Raw genomic sequence first — 18,503 nt, 5'->3', positions numbered from 1 at the left:
CCTTTGGCAAGGGCACTGACACATCCCCATACCATGACAGACCCTGGCTTTTGGACTTTTTGTTGATAACAGTCTGGATGATCCTTTTTGTCTTTGGTCCGGAGCACACGCCGTCCATTTTTTCCAAAAAAGACCTGGAATGCTGATTTATCTGACCACAATACACGTTTTCACCGTGTGATGGTCCATCCTAGATGCCTCCGAGCCCAGAGAAGTCGACGCCACTCCACACATTCTCGACCCCGCTTTTTGGCTTGTATCTTGCACAGTAAAGTTTTAAGTGACATTTGTGCATGTAACTCTGTATTGTAGTGGTGGACAAAGGTTTGATTAAGTATCCCTCACCCATGTGGTTATATCAGCTAATGTTAAGTGTTGAGTATTCTTAATGCAATTCCGTCTGAGAGATCGAAAATCTTAAGCTTGCGCCCTTGGCCTTTAATTTCCTTGAATTGTTTAATGATATTATGCACTGTAGAGGGAGAAATATGCAAATCCCTTCCAATCTTTGTTTGAGGTTTGTTGTTTTTAAACATTTCAATCATTTTCTCACACATTTGTTGACAAACTGGAGATCGTCTGATCATCTTTACTCATCAAAGACTCAGCCTTTCCTGGATGCTGCTTCTGTACCAAACCATGATTACAAACACCTGTTTGGAATCACATCATTATTTAGTTTTTTCACCTCATTACTAGCCCTATTTTTTGGAATGTGTTGCAGGCCTGAAATGCAGGAATGGATGTTTATTAATAAATGAAATGAAATTGAGCAGATAACACATGAATTATCTTGTCTGCAAACTGTCTGCAATCAAATAAAAGTCAAAGTAAATGTAAGGAACACTGCATTTTTATTGTACTTGCATTTTCCATACCGTCCCAACTTTTTCTGATTTGGGGTTGTAGAATATAAGTACAGACAGAAAGAATTTGAAATGTTTGAGAGTATCTATTATAAATGCTTTAAACATTAGACTACCCCATTTCATTTACTCCACTAGAATATGCAGATCTGGATGGACTAGTTTCTCAGATCGGGATCACACACATTCATGCACAGTATTTACTGTTTCATTAGATGGGCTGATGCACCAGCACTAGTTGACATCCTCTGCTGTGCTGATAGATGTCCTTGCACACGGCTGCTCTCAAAGAACATTTTTTCCATTTTCCCCAAATGTGGCTTGCTCAGTATGTGTCTAAAAAATTGCAACGGCGAGGTGTGATTACGCTCGTGTGTGGTGACAGTGATTGGTTAGGAGTCAGAACCCTAACGTGATAGATGCTTTCTTTTTAATCACAGGTTGCAGGATGCCTCGCAGCCCCGACGCGCACGTACAGACCGGCGGCAGCAGTGGCGGCATTGCTGCCACGGCTTTCTTCTGCACCTGAAACAGAAATATATTTTTAAAAGATGGGATTGAGTTATGTCTGCTCTAGTTACGGGACTCTGAACGTGTGTTTGGCTCCCCAGTGGGACTAGTTGTCCAAGCTCCAATCTGTTACACCTGTCACCCTCGCAGCCTCTTCTCGCATTCATACACACACATCCACTCACACTTTTCTCTGTAGCCTCAAGGTTATAAAACAGTAAAAAAAAAGAGAGATGGTGAGATAGAGTGGACTGAATAAAAGCTGATAAGTGGGTGGGTGTGGAGTGAAGGCGATGGCAACAATAGTGAGAGCCGTGAAAGAAAATAGGATCTTGAAAAGGAAAAGGCACTGACAATGAGAGAAAGGAGATGAAGAGATAGGGATGTAGCACTAGATCATGAGTGTATGTGTGTGTGTGTGTGACCTCACTCCTCCTCAGGCACATGCTATTCAAAGCTCCGTCTCTAATTTGACTCATTAATTAACAAGAGAAATGGAGGCAAGACTTTATTTCAGCAGCAGCCACATATGCCTTAACTATGTGCATATGTGTATACACAGATCAGCCATAACATTAAAACCACCTCCTTGTTTCTACACTCACTGTCCACGTTATCAGCTCCACTTACCATAGAGAAGCACATTGTAGTTCGACAATTGAAGACTGTAGTCCATCTGTTTCTCTACATGCTTTGTTAGCCCCCTTTCATGCTGTTCTTCAATGGTCAGTACCCCCACAGGACCACCACAGAGCAGGTATTATTTAGGTGGTGGATCATTCTCAGCACTGCAGTGACACTGACATGGTGGTGGTGTGTTAGTGTGTGTTGTGCTGGTATGAGTGGATCAGACACAGCAATGCTGATGGAGTTTTTAAAGACCTCACTGTCACTGCTGGACTGAGAATAGTCCACCAACCAAAAATATCCAGCCGACAGCGTCCTGTGACCACTGATGAAGGTCTAGAAGATGACCAACTCAAACAGCAGCAATAGATGAGCGATCGTCTCTGACTTTACATCTACAAAGTGAACCATCTAAGTAGGAGTGTCTAATAGAGTGGACAGTGAGTGGACACGGTATTTAAAACTACAGCAGCGCTGCTGTGTCTGATCCACTCATACCAGCACAACACACACTACAGTGCTGAGAATGATCCACCACCCAAATAATACCTACTCTGTAGTGGTCCTGGGAATATCCTGACTATTGAAGAACAGGGGAAAGCATGCTAAAACAGTATGTAGAGAAATAGATGGACTACAGTCAGTAATTGAATAACTACAAAGTGCTTCTATATGGTAAGTGGAGCTGATAAAATGAACAGTGAGTGTAGAAACAAGGAGGTGGTATATATATATATATATTAATTACCTGTTCAGTCAGACAAATTTCCTCTCAACACAAAGTGACAGTTTGGTTTTGTTTTACCCTGAATAAAGACCAGTATCTCATTTACTTTGTATTAAGTGCAGTCAAATGAGACCTACTTTTGTGGGCATAGAGAAGTCGCCAGCTGTGGTCGTGAAATAAAATTAAAGAGGCTTTGCACCAATGTTTAATGGCAACTTTCTACACCAAGAATCACATTTGGAAAATACCGTTTTATTTTACATGAAAAAAAAGGTTGTGTTGTAATTATTTAGTCTCAGGTAATAATAGTTAGTTATACTGCCATGACACACCACATCCCTTTCAATTGTATGTAAAGGTTTTACTTTAACCGGCCATTTATTAATCCTGCGTTTTATTAATCCAGATTTTACACACTTCCACGATTCCTGCAGTTTTATAATCCAACAAGCCAATGCACTAAGCCAAGTACCAGCGAGTTTATTATGTATTCATATTATTAAGAATATCAGACAACCTAGCAAAAGCAAATAAAGATCAGGATTAAACCTTATTTCTTTTTATCTGTATTGTTATTTTTTTCTTTTTAAATCTGTAACTGTCTCAGTCAGTGACAGGCTTTTTTAAAATCTTATTAAACACTCACCGAGCATCAAAAAGCTTTTCATATCCAATTTTCCTTCCTTTTCTGTCCGACGCTTCTTCACTCTTTCTCTCATTAGCATTACAGTGTGTGTGTGTCTGTGTGTGTGTGTGTGTGTGTGTGTGTAGAACAGGAATGACCTTGAAGTTTGATTGGCTGATTCCATTTGGCTGATTTTGACATGACAGACAGTGTGCCATGCTGATAACCGCGGCGGTCCTCGTGGTCATTGTGGTCACTAGCGGGCTGGTTTATTATGGTCGATTTTGCAGGACAGATAAGTGTGTGTGAACATCATTAGCTTGCTCGCAGAGAATGAAATGCAGATACAGATATAGGAAGGAACAGATTGAAACGCACTCAAACGTAAGAAAATATTTCTTTCTAAGCTGCCTGTTGTGAGATGGCTCATTTTAGAATTACCCATGGATGGTTATGGACAGCAGCTCAGTCTGCTAATGAAGGACTGTTTAGCAGTGTGTCATGCGGTCGATTGTTTAGTTGTTGTTTATTACTACTTATTAATATTAAACTACTTAATTCATGCAAAGCTCAATCAACTAGACAGCGTAACCAATGATCCAGCAGCTTTTTATTTCTCCTGATCTAAGGCCAATGTTCTGTATGCAATAAGAAGCTGCATTGCTTGTCTAAAAGCCTTGCTAAATGATTTGTTAGCTTTTTAAAAAAGCACAATGATCAATATTTCATCGTTCCTAGTATTGCAAATAAGGTATAAATATTTGAGCAATACAATAAAATGGAATTGTCGCAACGATGATCAATGCGAGTGTACCACAAGACGAATATGAGAAAATAGCATCTGGAAACCTCCCGGAAGCCTTGTTCACCACAATTTTTAGCTCCCAAATGAAAATATGTCAGACTCTTGTGCTTAAATTGCTAATGTGTAATGATACATTGGGTCAGTGAAAGACATGAACTGCTGTGTATTTCACCTTGTAAAATTCTATCCTATAAATATAAATATATCCATAAATATTCCACACACTGCTAACTTGGTATGTATTGGTATGTTACCATATATTGTGTACCTCTGCTTATATGTACATACATACATTGGTCACTGAATACTGTACATACATACATGCACACGTCCATACATTTTCTATATATTGCCTGTATATAGTCTTATAGTTTGTATATTTTTGTGTTTAATGTATACTTTGCTTGTATACTGTATTTATACTAGAGAGATCTGATTCTGATTCTATGCGCCTTAAAATCTGAATTACTAAAAGCATACTGTAGATTGATCATTGTCTACTTTTCTTATCCCTTAACTTTTTTTTTTACCTGCTGAGTTACATTTTAGACGCTACAGAACGTGTGAACTGATGGTAACTGCTGTACATCCTGCCTTATCAAAAATCTAAACACATAAGAATGTCTGTACATCACGCCTCATATTCAACCACACAACCCTCACGTATCTCTTAATGTTATTAATGTTGGCATTATCTTATGGAGGTAAATATGTAGCAAAAGTTTTGCACCTGTAAAAAAAAAATCTGTAACTGTGAAAAAGATTTGTACCTGTAAAAAATAAATGTGTAACTGTAAAAAAAATCTGTAAAATTTTTATCTGTAAAAATAAAATCTGTAACTGTAAAAAAGATTTGTACCTGTAAAAATAAAATCTGTAACTGTAAAAACGATTTGTACCTGTAAAAAATAAATTTGTACTTTTATTTTCGATGTGAGAATAAAAACATTGCAGCACAGTTTCAAATCTGCCCGCCACGAGTTTTGCAACAAATATCTCAGTCAGCGTGTTGCAAAACTGATCTGTACCTGTAGCTGCAGGGGCGGGGCTTAGAGGCGCAGGGGGCGGGACTACTGGGGAGATAGACGTAATTACCGACCAATCAAAAGAGCTTGTTTGTAGAGCAGCAAGAAGCGTGTCAATCACAAAGTTTCATTGTAGTTGGATCAGAACATCATAACTCACGTTATAACTTCCTTATTAGTGTTGCTGTGGGTTTTATGTTGGATGTTGCTGCGTGTTGTCTGCTAGTTAATGTGTTAATGCGTTTAACCCTGCTAGTTTTATACTGGACATATTGGACATTCGTCTGACATTCGAGTTTCTTTCATCTCGTTCTCGGCTAATAAACATTCAAAAGCGAATAAACCTGCACGAACTGACTATGCAGTAAACAAAGCACAAACTACAATCTAATATGTTTTTAAAAGTCTTTCTGTTTATTTTTATTTCACGCTATTTCGTGATTGTGAGCTTTATCTGCCTTGAAAAGCCAAGGGAGCCTCTCAAAAGTGCATAAAGCCAGGTTATAGTTCTGTATTACCTAATGACATGTACCATTCACCACAACTGTATTAAGTCCTAAAGAAATCTAAACAAACATTTTAATGTAATAAGCAATGTAGTGACATGCACCACCTACTACCCCTAAATTACAGAAAAAAGCTCTACAGTGTGGGTATAGTAATAAAGAATAAAATAAAAACGTACATTTTTATACAAAAAAGGTTGTAGTAGTTACCATGTCACTTGCACTACTCACTATTTTACATAATAGTCTTACAGCAGTGATAAATCATACAAAGTCCTATAGTATAATAATAAAGAATGAAATATAGAAATTTTTCATTGCAATTTACATTGCTTATTACATTAAAATGTTTGTTTAGATTTCTTTAGGACTTAAAACAGTTGTGGTGAATGGTACATGTCATTAGGTAATACAGAACTATAACCTGGCTTTATGCACTTTTGAGAGGCTCCCTTGGCTTTTCAAGGCAGATAAAGCTCACAATCACGAAATAGCGTTAAATAAAAATAAACAGAAATACTTTTAAAAACATATTAGATTGTAGTTTGTGCTTTGTTTACTGCAGAGTCAGTTCGTGCAGGTTTATTCGCTTTTGAATGTTTATTAGCCGAGAACGAGATGAAAGAAACTCGAATGTCAGACGAATGTCCAATATGTCCAGTATAAAACTAGCAGGGTTAAACGCATTAACACATTAACTAGCAGACAACACGCAGCAACATCCAACATAAAACCCACAGCAACACTAATAAGGAAGTTATAACGTGAGTTATGATGTTCTGATCCAACTACAATGAAACTTTGTGATTGACAGGCTTCTTGCTGCTCTACAAACAAGCTCTTTTGATTGGTCGGTAATTACGTCTATCTCCCCAGTAGTCCCGCCCCCTGCGCCTCTAAGCCCCGCCCCTGCAGCTACAGGTACAGATCAGTTTTGCAACACGCTGACAGATATTTGTTGCAAAACTCGTGGCAGGCAGATTTGAAACTGTGCTGCAATGTTTTTATTCTCACATCGAAAATAAAAGTACACATTTATTTTTTACAGGTACAAATCGTTTTTACAGTTACAGATTTTATTTTTACAGATACAAATTTTACAGATTTTTTTTACAGTTACACATTTATTTTTCACAGTTACAGATTTTTTTTTTACAGGTGCAAAACTTTTGCTACATATTTACCTCCATATTATCTAGAGGTTTTCTCTATATGATGCACTAGAAATGGGTGTATTTTTATATTTTTTTCTACTGCAGATCATACTAACCATATCTTAGTCTTTTGTTTTCTGTATCTGTACCTTCATGCTTTTACTCTTGTTATTTGACCTTCTGTTTTTCCCCCACAGGCTGAAATGAGACCCACTTACTTCTGTTCAGATTAGCTTTTATTTATGTCTTTATTTAGGAATATCTAGATATGCCTTGAAAGAACTGTCTCATATATAACCATTCACTTTGCCTGTTTCTTTCTTTCTGTTCTTTTTGCATGCTTAATCTAGAAGTGGATCAGAAAGGTAAAGTAAACTCCTCTCTCTTTTCCTACTTAGTGTTAAGTGACAGCACTGCAGAACCTTGTAGCACTTTTATAAACACAGCATAAAACATTCATACATTCATACCATTTAATCTGATTTATCAGTTTATTAGAAACACCTGACTGATTAGTGTGCTTTGTAGCTATCTCTCAATGATGCTGTACCCCATTCACAGGACCAACCCTGAGGAAATATTATTATTGCTAGGCCATTTTCTATATACTATTAAAGCTGACTTGGTAGTGGCATAGTAGTTTGTACAAGTGCAGCAGTTTTAGGGGGTATGAACTCTCTAGCTTTACTGGACAATTTATTAGACATGTTTACCTTATTGGTCCAGTGTGTCCTCAAAGCTTTTCACTTTGCCATGACTCAGTTTCAGCTGTGGTTAAATACAAGCTTAAGGAATGATTCTTTACAGATTGGGTGTTTTTCAGTTACTGTGCTTGTCAGCCTATCAGAGTTATATTATATTATACCAATCATAAACAGTAAAATATATGTAAAATTAAATACATCCAGTCAAATTCAAATTGTTGATGATCTGTAAAAAGCATTATTGAACAACTTAGTGAATTAGCCACAATTGCTAACAGGTGTAATAAATTGTTTACATAAAGAAAATGATATGCTTCTAACTTTATATGCAGCAACAATTTAGGGAAGACCCTTTCTGTTCCAGCATAACTGTACTTATGTAAACAAAGCAAGCTCTATAAAGACAAAGTTTGGTTTAAAGAAACTTTAGTGTCCAGGACAGAGCCCAGAGCTCAGCCAAGTTAAACAGCTTTGGGAAGAACTAGAACATTGTTTTAGGTTATCTTGACCAGAATCAGTGCCCAGTCATACAAATGCTCTTTTGATTGAATAGGCAAAAATTCACATAGACATACTTCAAAATCATGCTTCAAAAACCTTTTTAGAAGAGTGGCTTTAGCTATAGCTGTAAAGACCTCCCTGTTTTAATACAATTTGATTTTGAAATACGTTGTCAAACAAGCTTGTGGTGGGTGCCCAAATACTTTTGGCCACATTGTGTATTTCTGGTAATGGAAATAACCCACATGCCTTCACACTGCCACACTTTATGGCTTTCTTAGTCCTATTGTTTCTAAATAATCCTTTAAAGGAAGTACTGGTCAAAACAGACAATAACAGTGGAGAATAGAGATAACAATAACAATAACAATAGAGATCTTAAATCAGAAGTATATGTTGGATCTGAAGAAACCATGGATAACTATTATGGTATCACGTAAATAAATACATTAATATATTGATACATTTCAAAATAAAGCAACATTTTAGACGAGTTATACTAATTAAAATGATTTAATGACAGTATTATATATTAACATTTTCATACCTATTTTTTAATTGGTGTAAATGCAGAGTGATACTTTTGTTACATATATATACTTTACTGTTTATGGGTATTTGAAATGTTAACCATGATGATGTTTAACATCCCCAGCAACACTGCTGCAGCTGTAATGACACTTTAATCATCATTCAGCATTGATGTGCTTAGAATGGTGCAGCAAAAAATATTTAGTCAGTGCTGGTCCTGTAATGTCTATTTTTACTAATGGAGTAAAGGAAGGAGTTTGTATTGTACCAATTGTGTCACTTATGAAGTGTATATGGTAAATGTTCCTTTAAAAATGGCCAAAAAGCATGAGCTAAATGGGCAAAAGTCAGCCTGACATTGATTTTTAGTGAACGTTTTATTCAGCCTTCATGAAAGTGCATTCTGCAGTGTTGGGTGTACGTGATCCCTGTCTTTTAATCAATACATGGTGAATGTGATTTGTCTGTAAATTCCCATTTTCATTTTCATACCCTTGTCTGTTGGATTCCCTACTTTGCAGCTGGGTACACAAACAGATATATGAATAGTTGTCAAACATATTTTTGTTGGGGGGAATGTGGGGCATTTTACAAAATGCAATAAAAACCAGAATATGTGATTTAGGTAGAAAGAAAAGATTTATACTGACCAACTGTATTTTTTAAATACATACAAATGGACAGCAACATGTTAATTTCTGTAATAATCACCTTTCCTGTTAATTACACTTTTTAATCATTTGGGAACTGACTGATAATTGTTAGACTTTTGCATATAGAATTTTTGCACATACTTTAATAATACTTTAGGAATAAGACTTCAGCTGCTCAACAGCCTGTGGTCACCACTATTAGACTCTCCTCTACATGATGCACCACTGACCATTTTCAGTAGGAGACAGATCTGGACTGCAGGCAGGCCAGTCAGGAACACACACTCTGTGTCTATGAAGCCCTGCTGCTGTATGAAGAATGAGGCCTGGCATCATGAACCTACTGGAAAAAAATGTTGTCAGCATATGTCTCACAAAATACATCTCTGTTTCATTGTACATTCACAAATATGCAAGTCATGCTGTAGGCACTGATGCGCCCCATGCTATGACCATGATTACATTTTTCTGAGTGTGTTTCAGGGTTGCAGGAATCAAATCTATTAGATTTACAAAATACAATCAAGTTGGTCAGCCAAAACATTAAGATTTAAGAGCATGTTGTTATTGCATTTTACAAAATGTCCCAACTTTTTCTGGGAATGGCATTTGCATACATACATAGTGTCATTCTGCCTCTGTATGCTGACCATACTAAATACACCGATCAGCCATAACATTATAACCACCTCCTTGTTTCTACACTCACTGTCCATTTTATCAGCTCCACTTACCATATAGAAGCACTTTGTAGTTCTACAATTACTGACTGTAGTCCATCTGTTTCTCTACATACCTGTTTGCCTGCTTTCAATGATCATAACCCCCACAGAGTAGGTATTATTTAGGTGGTGGATCATTCTCAGCACTGCAGTGACACTGACGGTGGTGGTGTGTTAGTGTGTGCTGTGCTGGTATGAGTGTATCAGACACAGCAGTGCTGCTGGAGTTTTTAAATTCTGTGTCCACTCACTGTCCGCTCAATTAGACACTCCTACCTAGTTGGTCCACCTTGTAGAAGTAATGTCAGAGCCGATCGCTCATCTATTGCTGCTGTTTGAGTTGGTCATCTTCTAGACTTTTATCAGTGGTCACAGGACACTGCCCACGGGGCACTGTTGGCTTGATGTTTTTGGTTGGTGGACTATTCTCAGTCCAGCAGTGACAGTGAGGTGTTTAAAAACTCCATCAGTGCTGCTGTGTCTTATCCACTCATACAAGCACAACACACACTAACACACCACCACCATGTCAGTGTCACTGCAGTGCTGTGGGGGTCCTGACCACTGAAGAACAACATGACAGGGGGCTAACAAAGCATGCAGAGAAACAGATGGACTACAGTCAGTAATTGTAGAACTACAAAGTGCTTTTACATGGTAAAATGAACAATTTGTGTAGAAACAAGGAGGTGGTTTTAATGTTATGGCTGATCGGTGTGTACTCCATAACCCTTAAAATATGCCATATCATCATTTGCCATGATGTACTTCACACAGACCTAACTCAAAAACCTGTTCTCTTGGATACACTTTATATATTTGAACAAAAATAATCAATGTTTCTGTCTTCACTACTGAAAACATTGATATACTCAATACTTTCTGGTTTGTTGTGAGATGTGTATTTAAGCTCGTAGCATTACACAGTTTTCTTTGCGGGTTGCTGCGATATTGATGTGCTGGGCTCATTTAAAATCCACTGCCTCATACAATCAATAAGCAGTAAGCTGTCAGCATTGTAAATGACATTGTAATGATGATGCACACAGCCCAAGGATGATGGCCAGGAAAAACAGAACCGTTGTTAAATATAAACCAAGCAATTACTGAACCACATCACACAGCGCACTTGATTGGCATCTCGGTGCTTGTTACAATTCTTAAATCCTGATCTGATATTAATTTAGTATCTCAAACAACAACGTGTATTACATTTGTATTATCCTGATTGTTATCTAGTATTGATTCAAGTACTTAGCAAAAGCAGCAAAATGGTGAACAGTTTATTATTGGCATTTGAAAAATTAAATTGTACTCTATTTTACTTCTAACACAAATACAGTTTAATAGCTAAGATATTCAAGGTATTATTTGCCTTGATTCCATTGGATTGACAAAGCTGATGGGTTTAGTTTAGCAAATAACGACCAGGATTGCATAGTGAAGGTCTGGACATGTTGCACCACAACCACATCATCTGAACAATGAATTATAAAAAATGAAAACACTTTCCTAAGCCCAAACTACAATGCACGTATTAATAATAACAAAAAGGCACAATATAATTAAAAGTTCTTTCTTAAAAGAAGGCAGCAGTGCTGTACTGCCATCAGTTCCCCTGTGTTATATACAGTGTCACACAGAGAAACATGTACCCTACATTTAGTTGAGAAGGCACGAGCCTCTCTAGTCTTTAACATCAGACTAATCATTGTCGCTGAAATACTGATACACCACAACAGGAACAACCAAGCACTATGCCCAATTATGAACAGCAAGATATCTAGCTCAAGTTTAGGACTGTCAAAGCACTGGCATAACCGAAGGACCACCAACCATAGCACTTAGTTACAGAGAGGCACCAGATATAAGCAAGCACTTGAGATCAAATATAATGAACCCAATTGCTAAAGCAGTAATAGAACTTGCAACATGAACTAATCAAAACCAAACCAAAGCTGCAGTCCAATGTGGGACTGAAAAATAGAAAGATAGACAAGCATAAACACTCTGAGAACAAATGGATAGACTGCATAACAAACAAATGCCAGCCAGCTACTCAGTCCACCAGCTCATTACAACCCTAATGCTCACCAAAGGAACGAAATAATGGAATTCTGAAAACCTGTAGTGAATACAGAACTCTGCCTTGCTAGCCATTGGGAAACTAAGAACTAACATATGCACATGGAAGCTATGAAATGAGTTAGCAGGAGGCACAGTAAGTACAAAGCTGCATCCCATGTACACTGTTAAAGAGTTTCTTTCCCCAGGTGTAGCATGTAATGAGCAATATCAAATGTTAAAAATAATCATTATTTAAAAAAAAACAAACAAACATGTATACACAAAGACAAAATTAATTAAAGCAAAGTCAAAGTATAATAATAATAAAAAGCACATCATGTATTTATATCTTGCATCTCTTGAGAAACTTTACTGTTCAAAAAAGGTTATTGCAGGTTAATTGCTAAATGTGTCACACACGTCTGCCTTCCATCTTTCAGTATTTTCAAAAAACAGTTTCTGCTATGGACAGCATTTTTAGTGTAACCTCAGCTGTAAAGTGTCCAACAGTCTTTTTGTTTTGAATTAGGTCTGCAGTTTACAAAATGTAGGACTGGTAGCACAAAGTTTTTGTAGCTTATAAGCTTATTAGCCTTGTAGCACTAGAGCATAACTTGACATAAGAGGTATGGTGGCGGTGCTATGCTTCGGGTCATCTAGATTTTATACTTGGTTTGGTTTGTAAAATGGCAACAAATACATTACATGGCCAAAAGTATGTGGAAGCCTCCTCATATTATTGAGTTTACGTGTTTGTCACACACATTGCTTACAGTTTTGTATGTTAAAATATCTAAAATATATAATATGCTTCTAGATGTTGTGTCAGGTGTTTGGAGAAATTGCTTTTACGTTTTCATGACTTTGCCACAGTACTCAAAGCAAGGTCATGGAGTGGGGCTCTTTTGAATACTCTTTTGAATAAATAAACACAAATGTACTACATAGCTGCAAAATGACTTCCATATTAATGCTCTTGATTTTGAAATGGGATGTCTAAGAAGTTCATGGTAAGCTGTCTGCATACTTTTGGTCATAATATATATTGTGTATGTACGGCAGTTATTAAGATACATTATGTCTCTAATTTTTTGTATTAATGGATCATATCCCTTCCTTCATTCTGCATGATTCATATCAGTATGTTCCCTGTGCTTGTGTCTGTACTGCAGTCAGCATTATCGTCCCAGTGTTGATAGCAGTGCATATTGCCTAACCTCTGGAGTCCAGGACCATGTGTGCGTTTTTAATTTCTACTTACTATTAATAAAAAGTAATGACCTCATATGGGGACACAGGTTCTCGTGAGACTAACTTGGGGTTCTCAGGCTCAGACTCTGGAGGGGGTTTCAGTACACCATTTTTTTCTGCTCAAACGCATCTGATAACTGTTTATTGATGTAAATCTGGTTGGCTTTAGCAGCAAGGTTGATTATTTGTACATTATATACATTTTCCACCCTGTACAGTATTTGATAATGTTAATTTGATTATATAAAAGTTAATGTAATTGGAAAGTCTTTAGCATTGGCCATGGTGATTATTTATGAATAGTTTAGAAGCCTGATGTCAAACCTTAAATAAAATTTCCTTTTACTGAGTTTTAGATACAGGAATACATAAGATACAAGAATAATCTTTAGATTTTTAAATACATTTGTGAAAAGACATATTTTTAACTTTACTATTTACTATGAATTCGACATTAAAAGTCAAGGCTTCTAAACCTTTTAACCTGGAACATATACACCGATCAGCCATAACATTATAACCACCTCCTTGTTTCTACACTCACTGTCCATTTTATCAGCTCCACTTACCATATAGAAGCACTTTGTAGTTCTACAATTACTGACTGTAGTCCATCTGTTTCTCTGCATGCTTTGTTAGCCCCCTTTCATGTTGTTCTTCAATGGTCAGGACCCCCACAGGACCACCACAAAGCAGGTAATATTTAGGTGGTGGATAATTCTCAGCACTGCAGTGACACTGACATGGTGGTGGTGTGTTAGTGTGTGTTGTGCTTGTATGAGTGGATCAGACACAGCAGCGCTGATGGAGTAATTAAACACCTCACTGTCACTGCTGGACTGAGAATAGTCCACTAACCAAAAATATATCCAGCCAACAGCGCCCTGTGGGCAGAGTCCTGTGACCACTGATGAAGGTCTAGAAGATGACCAACTCAAACAGCAGCAATAGATGAGCAATCGTCTCTGACTTTACATCTACAAGGTGGACCAATTGATAGGAATGACTAATAGAGTGGAAAGTGAGTGGACACGGTATTTTTAAAAACTCCATCAGCATTGCTGTGTATGATCCACTCATACCAGCACAACACACACTAACACACCACCACCATGTCAGTGTCACTGCAGTGCTGAGAATGATCCACCACCTAAATAATACCTACTCTGAAACAGATGGACTACAGTCAGTAATTGTAGAACTACAAAGTGCTTCTATATGGTAAGTGGAGCTGATAAAATGGACAGTAATTGTAGAAACAAGGAGGTGGTTTTAATTTTATGCTTGATCAGTGTATATTACACATGTATGCTGTATACTGTTGTGTACTGGTTCAGTGCATGTGTCAGTTGTTCAACCAATGTAAACACAGAACAGATTGTTGAAACTTTAATTGGCACCCTACTGTGGAAAAAGGTTATTTGAAAGACTTGATGTAAGGTCGGGTGCACATTTTTAAAGCTGCAGAGATTTGTGGTGTCAATGTTTCATTCACTTTATATTCTTCGCTTATAAAAAGCACTTAGGGGCATTCACCTTTTACAACGCTGTAGACTTTTGAATTGTTAAAATCGTTCTATTTATTGCCCGACCTATATTTTAACAATATTGTAATATGCTTAATGTCTTGGAATATCTTCTACCCAATATTATATCCTATTAAGCTTTATAATGCCTGCATAAGCATTGCTTTGCCCCATATCTCTTCACCTCTAAAAGCAGTGCTTTGAATCCAAATGAAGGTCATATCTTTCAGAACTAAAGATCATTAAGCAGCATTTCTCATGAATATATAATGAATTTAGACATGGTTATTGTGTTACCGACCTTGAGGATCGTATTACATGCTAATTTTACAGTGCATGGATTGTCTGTTTTAAAGGCCCAATTATCCTGATAGTCTTGTACCCTGATGTAACTTTTTTCAGCTTAGAAAACTGCCCTCTCTCTCTCTCTCTCTCTCCAAACGATTTTGTCTTTGGTGTCAGTAGATGACATTGGAATTAAGTATTTCAGAATCTATTTAGCCATATGGATTACCAGAGTCCGGGTCTGATTCTGATCCACGATTCTTGGCTGTGGCTGCACTTCAGGCTGTTGGTTGAGAGGCATCTCAGTTCCACTGAGAATATGTAAGCAGAAGACTGGGCTGTTATTAGTTTTGGGCAAGCAGCCATAATAAATCAAAATGACACAAATTGACTATATCTGCTTGGGCTTAGCGTTAGGAGGGAATATGTTCGGATAGTAATAAATATAAAATAATTATTGTGTCTCCAAAGCTGTTTGCCTGCTTGACCAACTGCCAATAAGACGCCTGGGCATATTTATCAAAATTTACACTGTAACCTTTGCTTGGGTAAATGTGATGTTTTAGCATAACATTAGTGTCTCTAGATGGTGTGTGGAGATATAAGCGCTGCTTAGTTTTAATAAATTGCCACAGGAGGGTATTTGATGAGGCAAGATTAGTTTTATTAGATTAGATTTATTTTATAGTGTTTATTTATTCATGCCAGATAGCTTAGGTCTTTAGGAGCTAAAGGATGCCAGGCAATCCTATTTTTAGAAAGAAAAAAAATATATAGTATGTATTTTGTAGAATACATTTACAGGATCCCCCAAAAATCAGGATATTATTGGATCTTTTTGGACCTAAAAAGCTTGATGGTTTGGGCAAGGTTTATATAGTAGCATAAGCTTGGACATGGTTGTACCAATAGTTTAGAGCTGGTAATATCCCTAAAAATATGAATGATGGAACGTTGGTGTGAATTAAGCTATGTTCAGACTGATCTGGATTGATTAATGCATGGATGTGTCCAAATACATTGTGTTAAACAGTGATTTTGTAGACAAATAACAAGCTTTGTTGAGTAATATGAAGGAAAATGCTGTTTGCTCGATATGTTTTAAAGGTTGTTTAGAATCCTCTTTAATATAGCCTCATTCTCATCATAATACCTTAACATTACCTCCATGTACATAAAATTATTGATGTAAACTGATAAAATGATGTTTTTACTCATACTCCTCCCTTTTATCCTCCAGTTTTCCTCTGTCCAGGCCTCTTGAGGGGCGTCTATCAGAGTGAGCATTTGTTCGAGTCTGATCACCAGTCAGGTGCGTGGTGTAAGGATCCTCTCCAAGCGTCTGAGAAGATCTACTACATGCCGTGGACGCCGTACCGCACAGACACCCTTACCGAATACTCCAGCAAGGAGGACTTTATTGCTGGAAGGCCTACAACTACGTACAAACTGCCCCATCGGGTTGATGGAACCGGATTTGTGGTCTATGATGGTGCACTCTTTTTTAACAAGGAGCGCACAAGGAACATTGTCAAGTTTGACCTAAGAACACGCATCAAGAGTGGTGAGGCAATCATCGCTGGAGCCAACTATCATGACACGTCACCCTACCGTTGGGGAGGAAAGTCAGACCTGGACTTGGCAGTGGATGAGAATGGACTTTGGGTCATCTATGCTACAGAGCAGAACAGTGGCCGCATTGTGGTCAGCCAGTTGAACCCATATACTCTGAGAGTAGAGGGTACATGGGACACGGCTTATGACAAGCGCTCAGCATCCAATGCCTTTATGATCTGCGGTGTGCTATACGTGGTGCGCAGTGTTTACGAAGACGATGACAGCGAGGCCACGGGCAACAGGATCGACTACATCTACAACACGGAACTGTCTAAGGACGGCTACTTGGACATCCCGTTTCCGAACTCGTACCAGTACATCGCGGCCGTAGATTACAACCCCAGAGACAATCTGCTTTACGTCTGGAATAATTACCACGTTGTCAAATACTCACTGGATTTTGGCACGCTTGACACTCGACCAGGTAAGAAGCTTGCTTATTGATCAAAGGCTTAAAGGAATCAGCTGTGTTTTAGACTGCTGTGGAGCACTAAAGGATGCTCATGTTTCTTTCTATTTATTATATAAGTATGATAAACCAAATTCTTACCATAAAGCATTGTTTTTACATTTGTTATTAGTCTTAGGGAATAATAGTCATTGTGGCAGAAAGGCAAGAAGCAACGTTCTCATGGCATTTAAAGAATCGATTTATTTATTTATTATTATAAGTGAATACAATATAATTAGTATTTATTTTATTATATTTTAATAATTGTATTTATATATTACTATTATTATTATTACTTTTATAAATATTATTTTAATATTATTTTTGTATTTTTAATAGTTTTAAAATAAATGTTTAATATTATATATTATTATTTTACTAATATTTATTTATTTATTTTTTGCATAATGAACATAGTCAGACTTGGACCGGATCAACCAAGATCTGTAGTGCCACTGCAACTGCAAATGTAAAAAACAACGCTTTACTTTTAGCCGTGGGTAAGGGACCTTAGTTTTGCAATCTTAATGAATTTGAATGTTTGGAGGAACCCAATCAATTCTATAGGTACCCCAAGCATTGTGTGTTTACAAGCTACCTTGTTACTTGCTGACCTGAAGTGCTTGACTTAAGTAGTAGAAAACTGAGATCACTTGGCACTGATAAGTAGTAAAAGGCACAAACATAAAGGCCAGTTAAAAGTTATTGAAAAACATCTACACCAAAAAGGGCAGTTGTAGCCTAGTGGTTAAGGTACTGGACTAGCAATCCAAAGGTCGCTGGTTCAGGCCCCACCACTGCCAGGTTGCCACTGTTGGGCCCTTGAGCAAGGCTCTTAACCTTCAGTTCCTTAGACAGTATACTGTCACAGTACTGTAAGTCGTTTTGGATAAAGGCATCTGTTAAATGCCAAAAATGTAAATGTAAAATAGAAAAAGCATCAAAGCTTACTAAAATATGTGATTCTTTTCCACACACATTGCTGCATTAATTTCTCTTTTTACCGACAAAAGAATGTTAATGTTAAATTTACTAATAATCAACTACAGACACATACTACAAATCACTCAGTACAATTATAGGCACTTTTATTTTATACTATTATGTGTTGCAGATAAACTGGCCTTTAAAGAATGCACGATTACATTTTGCTTAAATGTAATTCTATAAGAAAAACCCTAGTGTGAGTACAGCTTAAGGTCTTTACACTGGTTTACCCATTTTTGGCTAGAATACACGACCAAAAACATTGTATTTACAGACCATCTTTAAAAGCAGACTCTTTTAAAAGCATGTTAGTATACTGGTGGAGTTCAGGTCACATAAGGCAGAAGGTGAAAATAGCGCAGA

The 18,503-nt window shown here is 37.3% G+C and overlaps 1 protein-coding gene across 1 annotated transcript in view; it reads left to right on the top strand.

Annotated features, from left to right (window-relative positions):
* Positions 1-18,503, top strand: part of LOC134326693 (adhesion G protein-coupled receptor L3-like) — a 537,600-nt gene that overhangs the window by 315,008 nt on the left and 204,089 nt on the right. The window contains exons 6-7 of the mRNA XM_063008876.1: positions 7,196-7,210; positions 16,326-17,126. Coding sequence (XP_062864946.1) covers positions 7,196-7,210; positions 16,326-17,126 — 816 coding nt within the window. The remainder of the gene's footprint in view (positions 1-7,195; positions 7,211-16,325; positions 17,127-18,503) is intronic.

Source organism: Trichomycterus rosablanca, chromosome 14 (genome assembly GCF_030014385.1).
Source record: "Trichomycterus rosablanca isolate fTriRos1 chromosome 14, fTriRos1.hap1, whole genome shotgun sequence".
Lineage (NCBI taxonomy): Eukaryota > Metazoa > Chordata > Actinopteri > Siluriformes > Trichomycteridae > Trichomycterus > Trichomycterus rosablanca.
Note: the sequence above shows the minus strand (reverse complement) of the source record. Positions and strands in the feature narration are given on the sequence as shown.